General features: G+C 53.4%; 1 protein-coding gene and 1 pseudogene across 1 annotated transcript in view; both read left to right on the plus strand.

Moving 5' to 3' along the window:
• LOC135535839 (phosphopentomutase-like) overlaps positions 1–9,319 on the plus strand; it is a 29,983-nt pseudogene extending 20,664 nt beyond the window's left edge.
• A 5,843-nt stretch (positions 9,320–15,162) lies between these two features.
• LOC135535836 (TBC1 domain family member 1-like) overlaps positions 15,163–21,460 on the plus strand; it is a 94,184-nt gene continuing 87,886 nt past the window's right edge. The window contains exons 1-2 of the mRNA XM_064962260.1: positions 15,163–15,334; positions 19,565–20,341. Of these exons, the coding sequence (XP_064818332.1) occupies positions 19,601–20,341 (741 nt within the window). The 5' untranslated portion in view covers positions 15,163–15,334; positions 19,565–19,600. The remainder of the gene's footprint in view (positions 15,335–19,564; positions 20,342–21,460) is intronic.

Below are 21,460 nucleotides of genomic sequence, written 5' to 3' on the forward strand. Positions count from 1 at the left end.
ACCCACTCACTGGGGAGACAGACCCACCCACTGGGGGAGACAGACCCACCCACTGGGGGAGACAGACCCGCCCACTGGGGAGACAGACCCGCCCACTGGGGAGACAGACCCGCCCACTGGGGAGACAGGTCCACCCACTGGGGAGCCAGGCCCACCCACTCACTGGGGAGACAGGTCCACCCACTGGGGAGCCAGGCCCACCCACTCACTGGGGAGACAGACCCACCCACTGGGGGAGACAGACCCACTCACTGGGGGAGACAGGTCCACCCACTCACTGGGGAGCCAGGCCCACTCATTGGGGAGCCAGGCCCACTCACTGGGGAGACAGACCCGCCCACTGGGGAGCCAGGCCCACCCACTCACTGGGGAGCCAGGCCCGCCCACTGGGGAGCCAGGCCCGCCCACTGGGGAGCCAGACCCACCCACTCACTGGGGAGCCAGACCCGCCCACTCACTGGGGAGCCAGGCCCGCCCACTGGGGAGCCAGGCCCGCCCACTGGGGAGCCAGGCCCGCCCACTGGGGAGCCAGACCCGCCCACTGGGGAGCCAGGCCCACCCACTGGGGAGACAGACCCGCCCACTGGGGAGACAGACCCGCCCACTGGGGAGACAGACCCGCCCACTGGGGAGCCAGACCCGCCCACTGGGGAGCCAGACCCGCCCACTGGGGAGCCAGACCCGCCCACTGGGGAGACAGACCCGCCCACTGGGGAGACAGACCCGCCCACTGGGGAGCCAGACCCGCCCACTGGGGAGACAGACCCGCCCACTGGGGAGACAGACCCGCCCACTGGGGAGACAGGCCCGCCCACTCACTGGGGAGACAGGCCCGCCCACTGGGCAGACAGGCCCGCCCACTGGGCAGACAGGCCCGCCCACTGGGGAGACAGACCCCCCCACTGGGGAGCCAGACCCACCCACTGGGGAGCCAGGCCCACCCACTCACTGGGGAGACAGACCCACCCACTGGGGGAGACAGACCCACCCACTGGGGGAGACAGACCCGCCCACTGGGGAGACAGACCCGCCCACTGGGGAGACAGACCCGCCCACTGGGGAGACAGACCCGCCCACTGGGGAGACAGACCCGCCCACTGGGGAGACAGACCCGCCCACTGGGGAGACAGACCCGCCCACTGGGGAGACAGGCCCGCCCACTCACTGGGGAGACAGGCCCGCCCACTGGGCAGACAGGCCCGCCCACTGGGCAGACAGGCCCGCCCACTGGGGAGACAGACCCCCCCACTGGGGAGCCAGACCCACCCACTGGGGAGCCAGGCCCACCCACTCACTGGGGAGACAGACCCACCCACTGGGGGAGACAGACCCACCCACTGGGGGAGACAGACCCGCCCACTGGGGAGACAGACCCGCCCACTGGGGAGACAGACCCGCCCACTGGGGAGACAGACCCGCCCACTGGGGAGACAGGTCCACCCACTGGGGAGCCAGGCCCACCCACTCACTGGGGAGACAGGTCCACCCACTGGGGAGCCAGACCCACCCACTGGGGGAGACAGACCCACTCACTGGGGGAGACAGGTCCACCCACTCACTGGGGAGCCAGGCCCACTCATTGGGGAGCCAGGCCCACTCACTGGGGAGACAGACCCGCCCACTGGGGAGCCAGGCCCACCCACTCACTGGGGAGCCAGGCCCGCCCACTGGGGGAGACAGGCCCGCCCACTGGGGAGACAGACCCCCCCACTGGGGAGCCAGACCCACCCACTGGGGAGCCAGGCCCACCCACTCACTGGGGAGACAGACCCACCCACTGGGGGAGACAGACCCGCCCACTGGGGAGACAGACCCGCCCACTGGGGAGACAGACCCGCCCACTGGGGAGCCAGACCCGCCCACTGGGGAGACAGACCCGCCCACTGGGGAGCCAGACCCACCCACTGGGGAGCCAGACCCGCCCACTGGGGAGACAGACCCACCCACTGGGGAGCCAGGCCCACTCACTGGGTTGCCAGGCCCAACCACTGGGCAGCCAGGTCCGCCCACTGGGGAGACAGACCCGCCCACTGGGGAGACAGGCCCGCCCACTGGGCAGACGGGCCCGCCCACTGGGCAGACAGGCCCGCCCACTGGGGAGCCAGGTCCGCCCACTGGGGAGCCAGACCCGCCCACTGGGGAGACAGACCCGCCCACTGGGGAGACAGGCCCGCCCACTGGGCAGACAGGCCCGCCCACTGGGGAGACAGACCCCCCCACTGGGGAGCCAGGTCCGCCCACTGGGGAGCCAGACCCGCCCACTGGGGAGCCAGACCCGCCCACTGGGGAGCCAGGCCCACTCACTGGGGAGACAGACCCGCCCACTGGGGAGCCAGGCCCACTCACTGGGGAGACAGACCCGCCCACTGGGCAGACAGGCCCGCCCACTGGGCAGACAGGCCCGCCCACTGGGCAGACAGGCCCGCCCACTGGGGAGCCAGACCCACCCACTGGGGAGCCAGGCCCACTCACTGGGGAGACAGACCCGCCCACTGGGGAGACAGACCCGCCCACTGGGGAGACAGACCCGCCCACTGGGGAGACAGGTCCGCCCACTGGGGAGCCAGGCCCACCCACTCACTGGGGAGACAGGTCCACCCACTGGGGAGCCAGGCCCACCCACTCACTGGGGAGCCAGGCCCACTCATTGGGGAGCCAGGCCCACTCACTGGGGAGACAGACCCGCCCACTGGGGAGCCAGACCCACCCACTCACTGGGGAGCCAGGCCCACCCACTCACTGGGGAGCCAGACCCGCCCACTCACTGGGGAGCCAGGCCCGCCCACTCACTGGGGAGCCAGGCCCGCCCACTCACTGGGGAGCCAGGCCCACTCACTGGGGAGACAGACCCGCCCACTGGGGAGCCAGGCCCACCCACTCACTGGGGAGCCAGGCCCGCCCACTCACTGGGGAGCCAGGCCCGCCCACTCACTGGGGAGCCAAGCCCGGCCCACCCACTCACTGGGCAGCCAGACCCGCCCACTGGGGAGCCAGGCCCACCCACTCACTGGGGAGCCAGGCCCGCCCACTGGGGGAGACAGGTCCACCCACTCACTGGGGAGCCAGGCCCACTCATTGGGGAGCCAGGCCCACTCACTGGGGAGACAGACCCGCCCACTGGGGAGCCAGGCCCACCCACTCACTGGGGAGCCAGGCCCGCCCACTGGGGAGCCAGGCCCGCCCACTGGGGAGCCAGACCCACCCACTCACTGGGGAGCCAGGCCCACCCACTCACTGGGGAGCCAGACCCGCCCACTCACTGGGGAGCCAGGCCCGCCCACTCACTGGGGAGCCAGGCCCGCCCACTGGGGAGCCAGGCCCGCCCACTGGGGAGCCAGGCCCGCCCACTGGGGAGCCAGACCCGCCCACTCACTGGGGAGCCAGGCCCGCCCACTCACTGGGGAGCCAGGCCCGCCCACTCACTGGGGAGCCAGGCCCGCCCACTCACTGGGGAGCCAGGCCCGCCCACTGGGGAGCCAGGCCCGCCCACTCACTGGGGAGCCAAGCCCGCCCACTGGGGAGCCAGGCCCGCCCACTGGGGAGCCAGACCCACCCACTCACTGGGGAGCCAGGCCCACCCACTCACTGGGGAGCCAGACCCGCCCACTCACTGGGGAGCCAGGCCCGCCCAAACACTGGGGAGCCAGGCCCACTCATTGGGGAGCCAGGCCCACTCACTGGGGAGACAGACCCGCCCACTGGGGAGCCAGGCCCACCCACTCACTGGGGAGCCAGGCCCGCCCACTGGGGAGCCAGGCCCGCCCACTGGGGAGCCAGACCCACCCACTCACTGGGGAGCCAGGCCCACCCACTCACTGGGGAGCCAGACCCGCCCACTCACTGGGGAGCCAGGCCCACTCATTGGGGAGCCAGGCCCACTCACTGGGGAGACAGACCCGCCCACTGGGGAGCCAGGCCCACCCACTCACTGGGGAGCCAGGCCCGCCCACTGGGGAGCCAGGCCCGCCCACTGGGGAGCCAGACCCACCCACTCACTGGGGAGCCAGGCCCACCCACTCACTGGGGAGCCAGACCCGCCCACTCACTGGGGAGCCAGGCCCGCCCACTCACTGGGGAGCCAGGCCCGCCCACTGGGGAGCCAGGCCCGCCCACTGGGGAGCCAGGCCCACTCACTGGGGAGCCAGACCCACCCACTGGGCAGACAGACCCACCCACTGGGGAGACAGACCCACTCACTGGGGAGCCAAGCCCGCCCACTGGGGAGCCAGGCCCGCCCACTGGGGAGCCAGACCCACCCACTCACTGGGGAGCCAGGCCCACCCACTCACTGGGGAGCCAGACCCGCCCACTCACTGGGGAGCCAGGCCCGCCCAAACACTGGGGAGCCAGGCCCACTCATTGGGGAGCCAGGCCCACTCACTGGGGAGACAGACCCGCCCACTGGGGAGCCAGGCCCACCCACTCACTGGGGAGCCAGGCCCGCCCACTGGGGAGCCAGGCCCACCCACTCACTGGGGAGACAGGTCCACCCACTGGGGAGCCAGGCCCACCCACTCACTGGGGAGCCAGGCCCACTCATTGGGGAGCCAGGCCCACTCACTGGGGAGACAGACCCGCCCACTGGGGAGCCAGACCCACCCACTCACTGGGGAGCCAGGCCCACCCACTCACTGGGGAGCCAGACCCGCCCACTCACTGGGGAGCCAGGCCCGCCCACTCACTGGGGAGCCAGGCCCACTCATTGGGGAGCCAGGCCCACTCACTGGGGATACAGACCCGCCCACTGGGGAGCCAGGCCCACCCACTCACTGGGGAGCCAGGCCCGCCCACTCACTGGGGAGCCAGGCCCGCCCACTCACTGGGGAGCCAAGCCCGGCCCACCCACTCACTGGGCAGCCAGACCCGCCCACTGGGGAGCCAGGCCCACCCACTCACTGGGGAGCCAGGCCCGCCCACTCACTGGGGAGCCAGGCCCGCCCACTCACTGGGGAGCCAGGCCCGCCCACTCACTGGGGAGCCAGACCCACCCACTCACTGGGGAGCCAGACCCGCCCACTCACTGGGGAGCCAGGCCCGCCCACTCACTGGGGAGCCAGGCCCGCCCACTCACTGGGGAGCCAAGCCCGCCCACTGGGGAGCCAGGCCCGCCCACTGGGGAGACAGGCCCGCCCACTGGGGAGACAGACCCGCCCACTGGGGTGCCAGGTCCGCCCACTGGGGAGCCAGGCCCACCCACTGGCAGACAGGCCCACCCACTGGGCAGACAGGCCCACTCACTGGGGAGCCAGGCCCGCCCACTGGGGGAGCCAGGCCCGCCCACTGGGCAGCCAGGTCCGCCCACTGGGCAGCCAGGTCCGCCCACTGGGGAGCCAGGCCCGCCCACTGGGGAGCCAGGCCCACTCACTGGGGAGCCAGACCCACCCACTGGGCAGACAGACCCACCCACTGGGGAGACAGACCCACCCACTGGGGAGACAGACCCAGCCACTGGGGAGCCAGGCCCACCCACTCACTGGGCAGCCAGACCCGCCCACTGGGGAGCCAGACCCAGCCAATCAGAGTACGTTTTCCCCTGTCTTTATTACAGACAGAAATACTCCTCAGTTTCATCAGCTGTCAAAGGTGGCTGGTCTCAAGACGATCCCGCAGGGGAAAAAGCAGGATGTGGAGGTCCTGGTTGGCGTGGTTACGGTCTGCGGTTGTGAAGCCGGTTGGACAAACTGCCAAATTCTTTAAATAAATACAAATATGGCGTTGGAGGCGGCTTATGGTAGAGAGCTGAACATTCAAATCAATACTCTGGCAACGCTTCTATCCAGAGTCATTACAGTTGGGAGCCATTTAACGGACTCTCCAATCCTATGACTTCCTGTGTCCTCCACTGGACCAGCCAGTCGACGGTTTAGTGGGGTTTAAATGACTTCCTGTGTCCTCCACTAGTCCAGCCAGACGATGGTTTAGTGGGGTTTAAATGACTTCCTGTCTCCTCCACCACTAGACCAGCCAGACGATGGTTTAGTGGGGTTTAAATCACTTCCGGTGTCCTCCACTAGACCAGCCAGACGATGGTTTAGTGGGGTTTAAATGACTTCCTGTCCCCTCCTCCCGCCCCTCGGTGTGTTGCAGGGTACATGTGTGGTTCTGCCGTGCTGGATAAGGACGGTGTCAGTGGGGTTTAAATGACTTCCTGTCCCCTCCTCCCGCCCCTCGGTGTGTGTTGCAGGGTACATGTGTGGTTCTGCCGTGCTGGATAAGGATGGTGTTAGTGCAGCAGCCATCGCTGGGGAGATGACATCATACCTGGCCGCGAAGAACACCACGCTGTCACGACAACTCACTGCTGTCTACGAGGAGTGGGTCTCTCTCACACACACACACACACACACACACACACACACACACACACACACACACACACACACTGTCACAACAACTCACTGCTGTCCACGAGGAGTGGGACACACACACACACACACACACACACACACACACACACACACACACACACACACACACACACACACACACACACACACACACACCTCACCACCTCTCCTCTCCCCCCTCTCCTCTCCCCCCCCCTCTCTCTCTCCCCCCCTCTCCTCCAGGTATGGGTACCACATCACTAAGAACTCCTACTTCATCTGTCACGACCAGGAAGTGATCCGAGCCATGTTTGACCGGCTGCGTCACTACGGCAACCAGGAGGATGTGTCGTACCCCAGGCAGTGTGGAGGCGTCGCCATCACCGCTGTACGAGACCTCACTACTGGATACGACAGCAGCCAGGCGGACAACAAGGCTGTGAGGAGAATCTCTACCTCCCTCGCTCTCTCTCTACCTCCCTCGCTCTCTCTCTACCTCCCTCGCTCTCTCTCTACCTCCCTCGCTCTCTCTCTACCTCCCTCGCTCTCTCTCTTTACCTCCCTCGCTCTCTCGCTCGCTCTCTCTACCTCCCTCTCTCTCTACCTCCCACGCTCTCTCTCTCTCTACATCCCACGCTCTCTCTCTTTACCTCCCTCGATCTCTCTCTACCTCCCTCGCTCTCTCTCTCTCTACCTCCCTCGCTCTCTCTCTTTACCTCCCTCGCTCTCTCGCTCTCTCTCTCTACCTCCCTCGCTCTCTCGCTCTCTCTCTCTACCTCCCTCGCTCTCTCTCTCTACCTCCCTCGCTCTCTCTCTCTACCTCCCTCGCTCTCTCTCTCTACCTCCGTCGCGCTCTCTCTACCTCCCTCGCTCTCTCTCTACCTCGCTCTCTCTCTCTACCTCGCTCTCTCTCTCTACCTCCCTGGCTCTCTCTCTACCTCCCTGGCTCTCTCTCTACCTCCCTGGCTCTCTCTCCACACCTCCCTCGCTCTTTCTCTACCTCCCTCGCTCTCTCTATCTGCCTCGCTCTCTCTCTCTCCCTCCACCTCCCCTCCTCCCCCAGTAGTCAGATGGTCTCCTTTAATCTCTCCACCCCAGGTCCTCCCCTCCTCCCCCAGTAGTCAGATGATCACGTTTAGTTTCTCTAACGGGGGCGTGGCCACCATGAGGACCAGCGGAACGGAACCCAAGATCAAGTACTACACTGAGCTGTGTGCTGCCCCCGGCAACAGGTATAAACACACTATATACTACACTGAGTTGTGTGCTGCCCCCGGCAACAGGTATAAACACACTATATACTACACTGAGCTGTGTGCTGCCCCCGGCAACAGGTATAAAACACACTATATACTACACTGAGCTGTGTGTTGCCCCTGGCAACAGGTATAAAACACACTATATGCTACACTGAGCTGTGTGCTGCCCCCGGCAACAGGTATAAACACATTATATACTACACTGAGCTGTGTGCTGCCCCCGGCAACAGGTATAAACACACTATATACTACACTGAGCTGTGTGCTGCCCCCGGCAACAGGTATAAACACACTATATACGACACTGAGCTGTGTGCTGCCCCCGGCAACAGGTATAAACACACTATATACGATACTGAGCTGTGTGCTGCCCCCGGCAACAGGTATAAACACACTATATACGATACTGAGCTGTGTGCTGCCCCCGGCAACAGGTATAATAAACACACTATATACGATACTGAGCTGTGTGCTGCCCCCGGCAACAGGTATAAAACACACACAATACGTACACATACTCTATATGCACACACACAGCAGCGCTCTAGCAGATGTGAAACTTAACTCTTTCCATCTCCCCTACCTCCCATCTCTCTCTTTCCTCCTCCCTCCATCTCCCCTCCCTCCCATCTCTCTCTTTCCTCCTCCCTCCATCTCTCCTCCATCTCTCACTTTCGTCCTCCCTCCATCTCTCTCTCCTCCCTCTCTTTCCTCTTCCCTCCATCTCTCCTCCATCTCTCTCCTCCTCCATCTCTCTCTCTCCTCCATCTCTCTAATCCTCTCTCCATCTCTCTAATCCTCTCTCCATCTCTCTCCTCCTCCCTCCATCTCTCTCCTCCTCCCTCCATCTCTCTCCTCCTCTCTCCATCTCTCTCCTCCTCTCTCCATCTATCTCCTCCTCTCTCCTCCTCTCTCCATCTCTCTCCTCCCTCCATCTCTCTCTCCTCCCTCCATCTCTCTCTCCTCCCTCCATCTCTCTCTCCTCCCTCCATCTCTCTCTCCTCCCTCCATCTCTCTCTCCTCCTCCATCTCTCTCTCCTCCTCCATCTCTCCTCCTCCATCTCTCTCTGTGTGTCAGTGATGTTAAAGGTTTACAGAAGGAGTTAGATGACCTGGTTACTGCCATCGTAGAGGACTTCTTCCAGCCCCAGAAGAATAACCTGCTGTCCAAGCCTGAGTAACACACATCAGTGGCTTGTAAACACAAAGACCCGCGCTGGTTTGACTTCCTGATCAAGATTCCCTTTCAGACATTCTTCTTCCAGAACTCACACACATTCTAGAACTCACACACATTCTACAACTCACACACATTCTACAACTCACACACATTCTACAACTCACACACATTCTACAACTCACACACATTCTACAACTCACACACATTCTACAACTCACACACATTCTACAACTCACACACATTCTACAACTCACACACATTCTACAACTCTCACACACACACACATTCTAGAATGGGTGCGTTCCAGGCCGACTACCAATGCTGTGTGATTAATGCTTTCTGATTTTCTGTTTGGATGACTTATCATTTTATTCATTTATTTTTACATTAAATGCCCTTTGTGTGTGTTGAATGCTGTAACACTGAGCAAAACAACTAATAAAAGTCCCATGATGGTAGTGACTGTCCAGTACTGTAGATCACTAATAATTAATAAAATACTATATAATTTATTACATCACGTTAATAAAATACTTCAGTTGTTGTGTATACATGATGGTAGTGACTGTCCAGTACTGTTGATCACATATTAACCATTTATTCACTTTAATAAAATACTTCAGTTGTTGTGTATATTAGTGCCTTCAGAAGGTATTCACACCCTCCTTTGGACTTTTGACACATTGTGTTGTTACAAAGAGTAAAATAAAATGGATTGAATTGTCATTTTTCTCGGTTAACAATCTACACAAAAATATTCTCTCAAAAGTGGTAGGGAAAAAAATTGGAACATTTTATTACAAATGAATGAAAACTACACCATGAATATAATAAAATACTAATAATAAAATAAATATTAATAAATATTTTTTAATGAAAACTACACCACGAATATACCTTTGATAAATAGATACATATTCCCCCTCCCTCCTTCCTCCCTGAGTCAATACATGTTAGAAACCCATTGGCAGGGATTACAGCTGGGAGTCTTCTTGGGTTAGTCTCTAAGAGTCATTACAGCTGGGAGTCTTCTTGGGTACGTCTCTAAGAGTCATTACAGCTGGGAGTCTTCCTGGGTAAGTCTCTAAGAGTCATTACAGCTGGGAGTCTTCTTGGGTAATTGTCTAGGAGTCATTACAGCTGGGAGTCTTCCTGGGTACGTCTCTACGAGTCATTACAGCTGGGAGTCTTCCTGGATAAGTCTCTAAGCGTGATTACATCTGGGAGTCTTCTTGGGTAATTCTCTAAGAGTCATTACAGCTGGGAGTCTTCCTGGATAAGTCTCTACGAGTCATTACAGCTGGGAGTCTTCTTGGATAAGTCTCTAAGAGTCATTACAGCTGGGAGTTTTTCTGGGTTAGTCTCTAGGAGTAATTACAGCTGGGAGTCTTCTTGGGTATTTCTCTAGGAGTCATTACAGCTGGGAGTCTTCCTGGGTACGTCTCTACGAGTCATTACAGCTGGGAGTCTTCCTGGATAAGTCTCTAAGCGTGATTACATCTGGGAGTCTTCTTGGGTAATTCTCTAGGAGTCATTACAGCTGGGAGTCTTCCTGGATAAGTCTCTAAGAGTCATTACAGCTGGGAGTCTTTCTGGGTTAGTCTCTAAGAGTAATTACAGCTGGGAGTCTTCTTGGGTTAGTCTCTAAGAGTCATTACAGCTGGGAGTCTTCTTGGGTACGTCTCTAAGAGTCATTACAGCTGGGAGTCTTCCTGGGTAAGTCTCTAAGAGTCATTACAGCTGGGAGTCTTCTTGGGTAATTCTCTAGGAGTCATTACAGCTGGGAGTCTTCCTGGGTACGTCTCTACGAGTCATTACAGCTGGGAGTCTTCCTGGATAAGTCTCTAAGCGTGATTACATCTGGGAGTCTTCCTGGGTAAGTCTCTAAGAGTCATTACAGCTGGGAGTCTTCCTGGATAAGTCTCTAAGAGTCATTACAGCTGGGAGTCTTCCTGGGTAAGTCTCTAAGAGTCATTACAGCTGGGAGTCTTCCTGGGTAAGTCTCTAGGAGTCATTACAGCTGGGAGTCTTCCTGGATAAGTCTCTAAGAGCTTTAAACACCTGGATTGTACAATATTAGCACATTATTCAAATTCTTGCAGCTGGTTGTTGGACAGTCAAATCTGTAACCAAGCAACTACGGGAACATTCAACGTCGTCTTGGTAACTCCAGTGTAGATTTGGCCTTGTGTTTTAGGTTGTTGTCCTGCTGAAAGGTGAATTTGTCTCCCAGTGTCTGTTGGAAAGCAGACTGAACCAGGTTTTCCTCCAGGATTTAGCCTATATTCCCTTGTCTTTTTATCCTAAAAAAACTCCCTTGTTGATGACTAGCATACCCATAACATGATGCTTGAAAATATGAAGAGTGGTACTCAGTGATGTTGTGTTGGATTTCCCCCTCAAAACATAACAGTTTATAATTCAGGACATCCTGTTACTTATGTTAACCATCCACAGGGATGCTGGCCCACGTTGACTCCAAACCGTCCCCACAAGATGGCTGCTCGTGGATCTTCACCTCCGAACAGCTCCTCCCACAGATGCTCCGTCAGATTGAGATCTGTCATGACTGGACAGGCCACATGTGGCAGTAATCAGAATTTCCCCCTGACCCGTTTGTGGAGCCGTTCCTGTATAGAGTCCTATAGCATTGTGACATCATCATCATCATCCCGTCACACCTTTGTGACATCATCATCATCCTGTCACACCTTTGTGACATCATCATCATCCTGTCACACCTTTGTGACGTCATCATCCTGTCACATCTTTGTGACATCATTCTCCTGGAGGGAAGGAGGGGAGGAGAATCATCAATTCACAGATGGAAGAACACTTGCTGCCACGAAGAGACGCACCTGATTGGAGGAAATGATGTTCAGATATCCCGTGGGATTCAAATCGTTGTTCCACTTTTAATCAAGGGGGGCCCTAATGTGTGCCCTGAAAAACACACACCGTCACAACCAACCTGTTGACTCGTGGCATAATGGCTGCATGTGGTTTTTCTCTGTTCCCAAGTCCTCCCATCAGTGTTGAAACAGCAGGAACCGGGGTCCATCAGACCAGGAAATGTTGTTTTGTTGTTTTTCAGTGTTTTCGGGCCCAACTACAACCACAGTTTGTGTTGTAAGGTCATCGGCTAATGACCTCCTTTTTATGGGTTGTGTGTTTTTACCGAACTGTCAGTTGTACTAGCTGCGGCCCGTCTGTTGATCTGCACACTGAGCGTCAGCCACCCTTTGACCTCCTTCATCAGTGACACGTTTTCAACCACTGGTCCTGCCCGTTGGCTGGATGTCCTTTGGGTGGGGGACCAAACTCCCCTGTTATTGTAATGGTAAAAGGTTAGCATGTTTTGGGGGTATGCTAACCTCCTGTGTTATTGTAATGGTGAGAGGTTAGCATGTCTTGAGGGTATGCTAACCTCCCCTGTTAATGTAATGGTAAAAGGTTAGCATGTCTTGGTGCTATGCTAACCTCCTGTGTTATTGTAATGGTGAGAGGTTAGCATGTCTTGAGGGTATGACATTTGTCCACCCAGTGTATTCTCAGGTAGAGAGCATGTGTTCCTAATGTTTTGTCCACCCAGTGTATTCTCAGGTAGAGAGCAGGTGTTCCTAATGTTTTGTCCACCCAGTGTGTTCTCAGGCAGAGAGCAGGTGTTCCTAATGTTTTGTCCACCCAGTGCATTCTCAGGTAGAGAGCAGGTGTTCCTAATGTTTTGTCCACCCAGTGTATTCTCAGGTAGAGAGCAGGTGTTCCTAATGTTTTGTCCACCCAGTGTATTCTCAGGCAGAGAACAGGTGTTCCTAATGTTTTGTCCACCCAGTGTGTTCTCAGGCAGTGAGCAGGTGTTCCTAATGTTTTGTCCACCCAGTGTATTCTCAGGTAGAGAGCAGGTGTTCCTAATGTTTTGTCCACCCAGTGTATTCTCAGGTAGAGAGCAGGTGTTCCTAATGTTTTGTCCACCCAGTGTATTCTCAGGTAGAGAGCAGGTGTTCCTAATGTTTTGTCCACCCAGTGTATTCTCAGGTAGAGAGCAGGTGTTCCTAATGTTTTGTCCACCCAGTGTATTCTCAGGTAGAGAGCAGGTGTTCCTAATGTTTTGTCCACGCAGTGTGTTCTCAGGTAGCGATACCTCAGGAAGCAGCTGTACTCTATTTCTATCTCCACCAAGCGTTCTTCTGTCTCTAGAGAAACTACAACTCCCTACTACATCACACAGCTGGATCTGATTTATCTCTAGAGAAACTACAACTCCCTACTACATCACACAGCTGGATCTGATTTATCTCTAGAGAAACTACAACTCCCTACTACATCACACAGCTGGATCTGATTTATCTCTAGAGAAACTACAACTCCCTACTACATCACACAGCTGGATCTGATTTATCTCTAGAGAAACTACAACTCCCTACTACATCACACAGTTCAGTCTGGATCTGATTTATCTCTAGAGAAACTACAACTCCCTACTACATCACACAGTTCAGTCTGGTCTGATTTATCTCTAGAGAAACTACAACTCCCTACTACATCACACAGTTCAGCCTGGGTCTGATTTATCTCTAGAGAAACTACAACTCCCTACTACATCACACAGCTGGATCTGATTTATCTCTAGAGAAACTACAACTCCCTACTACATCACACAGCTGGATCTGATTTATCTCTAGAGAAACTACAACTCCCTACTACATCACACAGTTCAGCCTGGGTCTGATTTATCTCTAGAGAAACTACAACTCCCTACTACATCACACAGTTCAGTCTAGGTCTGATTTATCTCTAGAGAAACTACAACTCCCTACTACATCACACAGTTCAGTCTAGGTCTGATTTATCTCTAGAGAAACTACAACTCCCTACTACATCACACAGCTGGATCTGATTTATCTCTAGAGAAACTACAACTCCCTACTACATCACACAGTTCAGTCTGGATCTGATTTATCTCTAGAGAAACTACAACTCCCTACTACATCACACAGTTCAGCCTGGGTCTGATTTATCTCTAGAGAAACTACAACTCCCTACTACATCACACAGTTCAGAATGGATCTGATTTATCTCTAGAGAAACTACAACTCCCTACTACATCACACAGTTCAGAATGGATCTGATTTATCTCTAGAGAAACTACAACTCCCTACTACATCACACAGTTCAGAATGGATCTGATTTATCTCTAGAGAAACTACAACTCCCTACTACATCACACAGTTCAGCCTGGATCTGATTTATCTCTAGAGAAACTACAACTCCCTACTACATCACACAGTTCAGAATGGATCTGATTTATCTCTAGAGAAACCACAACTCCCTACTACATCACACAGTTCAGAATGGATCTGATTTATCTCTAGAGAAACTACAACTCCCTACTACATCACACAGTTCAGTCTGGTCTGATTTATCTCTAGAGAAACTACAACTCCCTACTACATCACACAGTTCAGAATGGATCTGATTTATCTCTAGAGAAACTACAACTCCCTACTACATCACACAGTTCAGTCTGGTCTGATTTATCTCGAGAGAAACTACAACTCCCTACTACATCACACAGCTGGATCTGATTTATCGCTAGAGAAACTGGGCAAAGTGCTGCATTGAGCTCACAGAAAAAAAGGAAAAACAGAAATGGAATTCAAATAATTGAACCAATTCAGTCAATTAGATGTTTTTTAAAAACGACATGTAAATGAATCACTCAGCACAACAATTATCTCTCATTCCTCTCCAAATGTGTGCACTTGTTCATTTCCCTGTCCTCTTTATGGCAGAATATTAAAATTAGGTGACAAGACACGATTACACTTTTGTTTTTAAATGCACCGACTTGGTGGAACGCCCCCATATAGACGAATATATATGTCAGAGGACGTGTTGTTTCGGGTGAGCCTACGCCACCCTATAACCACACGGTCCCTACACGAAATTGCCGCTATAAAGAAACCTCGAACTAAAGTGGATTGCCTTTTTCACCTGTTTCCCTTTTAAAGAACCGGAAGTTGCATTTCTCGTTCATTTTCAATTGAAACCGCTGATTTTGGATTTATCGAACGTCTGCGTCAAACTGTATTTTGAGTAGACGGCTGGACAGAAATAGTAGCAGAAAGTGAATGTTGAACTTTTTGTTGCGGGGGGGACCAATAATGAAAAATGTATGAACTCACTAGTCTGGATAAGAGCGTCTGATTACATTTTGTAAAAAGATCAAGAATATGATAACTTTTTAAGCCTACTCTGCCCTTGTTTAGAGACACGAGCGAGGAGAAAATAGAGAGAAAGAAAGAGGCAGCGTTCTATTTATATCTCCCGTCCAGGGGAGTGGCAGACCTTCCAAACTGACAGAATATCGCGTGTGTGTGTGTGTGTGTGTGTGTGTGTGTGTGTGTGTGTGTGTGTGTGTGTGTGTGTGTGTGTGAGAGAGAGAGACTGTCACCAAACAGATCGACTGAGTTTGGTAGCTTTACTGCACGGACCACACACACACAGTCCACAATGCCGCATCGGCCCAGCACGTCACCTTCATCGAGCTAACCAAGTGCCGAGAAAAGGTGAGACGGCACCGGGTACGTCTCCGGGAAAGTGTCGGTTCGTTACAGAGATCATTGAGGAAGTCCGGAAGATGTTGATAGAAGGACTTTTTCATCTGATGTGATATTTATTTTACTGAAGTCGGAACTTATTAACGCGCGACACGGTGCGTAAATTTATCCCGATCGTGCGTAAAATGATATTGTTGATTAGTTTTGCTTGCCCCACGGCGCGTTCCGCTTGCGTTTATTGATGTCTGTTTGGATACAGTTAGAATGTCATGTTTATTTGTATTTCATTGTTTATCTGATAGGTAGGTAGCATCATTTCAAAGAACATTTGGTAAATTCACTATTTCGTGCCAACATCGCGGTTTGGACATTCGCGCCTCATCTCTCTTTATAACAAACCATTATATTGCATTTTATAACGCTTATTCCATCTGTCTGATTTTAAACAATGGAACCATAAAATTAGTATAGTTGGAACAGTCAGCTGACATTTAGCGAGAGAACTATTCTCGACTAGGCCCCCACCGGCACGTCTAGGGGTGCGTTCCAAATGGCTCCTGGTCAAAAGTAGTTCACGAGATAGGGAGTAGGGGGCCATTTGCGACGTAACCTTGGTGTTGCTGGAGAACAAGGTTGAACTTGAGGGAAACCTCCAAGGAGTCCAAATGTCACCTTGTTTCCTAGCAAGACACACACACACACACACACACACACACACACACACACACACACACACACACACACACACACACACACACACACACAGTGTAATATTGGTTATTTCACCTTGTACCTGTATAGAGGTGGGTAGTGAAGTAGGCCTTGTAGAGGTTTATAGTGAAGTAGGCCTTGTACCTGTATAGAGGTTGGTAGTGAAGCAGGCCTTGTACCTGTATAGAGGTTGGTAGTGAAGTAGGCCTTGTACCTGTATAGAGATGGGTAGTGAAGTAGGCCTTGTACCTGTATAGAGGTGGGTAGTGAAGTAGGCCTTGTACCTGTATAGAGGTTGGTAGTGAAGTAGGCCTTGTACCTGTGTAGATGTTGGTAGTGAAGTAGACCTTGTACCTGTATAGAGGTTGGTAGTGAAGTAGGCCTTGTACCTGTATAGAGGTTGGTAGTGAAGTAGGCCTTGTAGAGGTTGGTAGTGAAGTAGGCCTTGTACCTGTATAGAGGTTGGTAGTGAAGTAGGCCTTGTACCTGTATAGAGGTTGGTAGTGAAGTAGAACTTGTAGAGGTTGGTAGTGAAGTAGGCCTTGTACCTGTATAGAGGTTGGTAGTGAAGTAGGCCTTGTAGAGGTTGGTAGTGAAGTAGGCCTTGTACCTGTATAGAGGTTGGTGGTGAAGTAGGCCTGGTACCTGTATAGAGGTTGGTAGTGAAGTAGGCCTTGTACCTGTATAGAGGTTGGTAGTGAAGTAGGCCTTGTACCTGTATAGAGGTTGGTAGTGAAGTAGGCCTTGTACCTGTATAGAGGTTGGTAGTGAAGTAGGCCTTGTACCTGTATAGAGGTTGGTAGTGAGGTAGGCCTTGTACCTGTATAGAGGTTGGTAGTGAAGTAGGCCTTGTACCTGTATATAGGTTGGTAGTGAAGTAGGGCAGTAAACCTATCTTATGAAACGTCTGGATTGTCTAAACAACAATAGAATAGACATTGTTTTCAACCGTCAGTTGTTTGTATCACTGACTGTACATGACTGATTCCCAGTTGTAATCAGACAGCTAGTTTGACCTACAGTACAGCTGGCAGACTCACAGTGTGTGTGTGTGTCATGGGGATTTATGTGTGTGTTGACTGACTGTCAGTGTGTGAAGGCTACGCAGGTCTCACACACACCAAGCCAAGAGATGGTGTATGTGTCTGTGTGCCCACCACAATAACGGAAACACCAACGTAATGTAAACACCAAGATGAAGGAAACACCAACGTAATGTAAACACCAAGATAAAGGAAACACCAACATAATGTAAACACCAAGATAAAGGAAACACCAACATAATGTAAACACCAAGATAAAGGAAACACCAACATAATGTAAACACCAAGATAAAGGAAACACCAACATAATGTAAACACCAAGATAAAGGAAACACTAAGATAAAGGAAACACCAACGTAATGTAAACACCAAGATAAAGGAAACCCCAACGTATAGTGTGTTAATAGGGCGTTGGGTCACCAGCAGCCAGAACGGCTTCAATGCACCTCGACATGGATTCGACAAGGGTCTGGAACTCTACTGGAGGGATGTGACCTCGTTCTTCCACCAGAAAATTCCATAATTTGGTGTTTTGTTGACGGTGGTGGAAAACACTGTCTTCGGTGGCGCTCCAGAATCTCCCTTATCTCCCTTTCCAAAGCCACTGAGATCTCTTCTTCCAGCCATGGTATAGCCTAAATAATGGACAACTGGGGGAATTTTAATACATGACCCCTAAGCATGATGGGATGATATTAGCTTAATTAACTCAGGAACCACACCTGCTTTCAATACGTGGAAGCACCTGTTTTCAATATTACTTTGTATCCCTCATTTAGTCAAGTGTTTCCTTTACTCTGGCAGTTACCTGTAGGTCAGGCCTCGTGTCGCTGTGACAACTGCAAACCCAAATAGAAACAGACAGGTGTTGAAATCCAGAGATAGATACTAGCCACCACTCCTAACCCCCGCAAGACCTACTACACTACTGTCCCTCCTGGTCACAAAATAACACACAGGCTGCAGCCCAGACATACCTCAGAAACTCTGTGTAATAGTATGGTTGTCCCAGTCTTCGTTAACTCTGTGTAGTCTTTTTGTTGTCCCAGTCTTCGTTAACTCTGTGTAATAGTATGGTTGTCCCAGTCTTCGTTAACTCTGTGTAGTCTTTTTGTTGTCCCAGTCTTCGTTAACTCTGTGTAGTCTTTTTGTTGTCCCAGTTTTCGTTAACTCTGTGTAGTCTTTTTGTTGTCCCAGTCTTCGTTAACTCTGTGTAGTCTTTTTGTTGTCCCAGTCTTCGTTAACTCTGTGTAATAGTATGGTTGTCCCAGTCTTCGTTAACTCTGTGTAATAGTATGGTTGTCCCAGTCTTCGTTAACTCTGTGTAATAGTATGGTTGTCCCAGTCTTCGTTAACTCTGTGTAGTCTTTTTGTTGTCCCAGTCTTCGTTAACTCTGTGTAATAGTATGGTTGTCCCAGTCTTCGTTAACTCTGTGTAGTCTTTTTGTTGCCCCAGTCTTCGTTAACTCTGTGTAATAGTATGGTTGTCCCAGTCTTCGTTAACTCTGTGTAGTCTTTTTGTTGTCCCAGTTTTCGTTAACTCTGTGTAGTATTTTTGTTGTCCCAGTCTTCGTTAACTCTGTGTAATAGTATGGTTGTCCCAGTCTTCGTTAACTCTGTGTAATAGTATGGTTGTCCCAGTCTTCGTTAACTCTGTGTAGTCTTTTTGTTGTCCCAGTCTTCGTTAACTCTGTGTAGTCTTTTTGTTGTCCCAGTCTTCGTTAACTCTGTGTAGTCTTTTTGTTGTCCCAGTCTTCGTTAACTCTGTGTAGTATTTTTGTTGTCCCAGTCTTCGTTAACTCTGTGTAGTCTTTTTGTTGTCCCAGTCTTCGTTAACTCTGTGTAGTATTTTTGTTGTCCCAGTCTTCGTTAACTCTGTGTATTATTTTTGTTGTCCCAGTCTTCGTTAACTCTGTGTAGTATTTTTGTTGTCCCAGTCTTCGTTAACTCTGGGTAACGTTGTGGTTGTTCCCGTTTTCAGTGACATTGTGGTTGTCCCAGTTTTCAGTAACTCTGGGTAACATTGTGGTTGTCCCAGTTTTCAGTAACTCTGTGTAATGTTGTGGTTGTCCCCGTGTTCAGTAACTCTGTGTAATGTTGTGGTTGTCCCCGTGTTCAGTAACTCTGTGTAATGTTGTGGTTGTCCCCGTGTTCAGTAACTCTGTGTAATGTTGTGGTTGTCCCCGTTTTCAGTAACTCTGTGTAATGTTGTGGTTGTCCCCGTGTTCAGTAACTCTGTGTAATGTTGTGGTTGTCCCCGTGTTCAGTAACTCTGTGTAATGTTGTGGTTGTCCCAGTTTTCAGTAACTCTGGGTAACATTGTGGTTGTCCCAGTTTTCAGTAACTCTGTGTAATGTTGTGGTTCTCCCCGTGTTCAGTAACTCTGTGTAATGTTGTGGTTGTCCCCGTGTTCAGTAACTCTGTGTAATGTTGTGGTTGTCCCCGTGTTCAGTAACTCTGTGTAATGTTGTGGTTGTCCCAGCAGATATAGACCAGAGGACTCCCAAGGAGACAAACAGCCATGGAGGGACTCTACTTTGACGTCAAGCCCCGTGACCAACGCCCCAGCAGCCCTCCCCTTCCCCTCACCCCAAACACCGCCCCTCCCCTCCCTTCTCCTTTAGCCCCCTCCCCCCTTATTCTCCCCCAAAACAGAACCTCTTTCTCAGCCCTCACCCCCTCCCCCTCGGCAGCCTCCCCCCTCACCCCCAACACCCATCCTCATCCAACCCTCACCACCTCCCGCCTTAACCTCACACCAAACAGATCGTCCTACACAACCCTCACCTCTACACCCTCCCCCCTCCACCTCACCCCTCTCGGAAGAAACACAGAGGAAGAGGAGGAAGAGGTTCAATACAGACTGACTCTGGTTGGCTGCCTCCCGGTCCATCACCTCACCACCATGGCCATGCTGCCCTGGGTCGTGGCTGAGATCGGGAGGCCTCGGCCTGGGGAGAGAGAAAAGCCCGTAGTGGGTCGGCCGCCTGGGAGTCCTGCAAGTAGAGACACACACACCGGAAACGGAGAGAGCGTTTCCTCACGACGACACCAGGCGGTGTGTCTGTGTGTGTCCGCCTCGCGGGTGAGGTGTGTGTGGACGGAGGAGGAGGTGGGGAGGGACAGGCGACTGTTTGAGTGTCGGCCGCAACTCGTCACCAAGCTACTCCACAACAGCAGGGAGCCGTGGAGCTTTGGTTGTCTGGTTCGAGACACACATCTCTGTTACTGCTACGTCTTCCAATGCCAGGACTGCACCAAGGTACGCTGTGTGTGTGTGTGTGTGTGTGTGTGTGTGTGTGTGTGTGTGTGTGTGTGTGTGTGTGTGCGTGTGTGTGTGTGTGTGTGAGAGTTGAGAAGTGTTTGTAGAAGAGCATCGGCAGCGTGACACAGAACACTCACATTAGAAGTTCAAAGTTCAGGAAAATGGACAGCTCAGATTACACACAGTGAGAGGAGGGGAGGAGGAGAGGGAGAGAGAGAGGGAGGAGGGGAGAGGGAGAGAGAGGGGAGGAGGAGGGAGAGAGAGAGAGAGAGAGGGGAGGAGGAGAGAGGGGGAGAGGAGGGGGAGGAGGAGAGGGGGGAGAGGAGGAGGAGGAGAGGGAGAGAGAGGGGGAGGAGGAGAGGAGGAGAGAGAGGGGGAGAGGAGGAGGAGAGAGAGGGGAGGGGGAGAGAGAGGGGGAGGAGGAGAGGAGAGAGGGGAGGAGGAGAGGGAGCAGGCGGAGGAGGGGAGGGGGAGAGAGAGGGAGAAGGAGAAGGAGAGAGAGGGGGAGGAGGAGAGGAGATAGGGGAGGAGGGGAGGGGGAGAGAGAGGGAGAAGGAGAGGAGGAGAGAGGCAGGCGGATTGTGTAGCAAGTAGTGAAGTACACGGGGTCTTTCTCCCTCTGAAAGTCTGGTACAACAAGGTGTGTGTGTGTGTGTGTGTGTGTGTGTGTGTGTGTGTGTGTGTGTGTGTGTGTGTGTGCGTGTGACTAACAGCTTCAGTAGTTGTTTTGATATGCAGCAGTGTGACACTAGAAACGCGTTGACAGAACGCTTCAACACAAACCCTTCTCATAGAACGGGTTGTATCAATATCTTCTCCCTCTGTTCATCAAACAGGATGTAGATCAGGTTACCACGGAGACCACTTCCTGTGGCAGGGTGTCTGTGTGTCTCTGTGTGCGAGTGTGTGCTGACCAATTCTCGGCACTCTCTCTCTCTCTCTCTCTCTCTCTCTCTGTGTCTCTGTCTCTCTCTCTCTGTGTCTCTGTGTCTCTCTCTCTCTCTCTCTGTGTCTCTCTCTCTCTGTCTCTCTCGTCTCTCTCTCTCTCTCTCTCTCTCTCTCTCTCTCTCTCGTCTCTCTCTCTCTTTCTGTCTCTCTCTCTCTCTCTCTCTGTCT

The sequence above is a fragment of the Oncorhynchus masou genome, unplaced genomic scaffold, assembly GCF_036934945.1.
Source record: "Oncorhynchus masou masou isolate Uvic2021 unplaced genomic scaffold, UVic_Omas_1.1 unplaced_scaffold_520, whole genome shotgun sequence".
In the NCBI taxonomy this organism is placed as follows: Eukaryota; Metazoa; Chordata; class Actinopteri; order Salmoniformes; family Salmonidae; genus Oncorhynchus; species Oncorhynchus masou.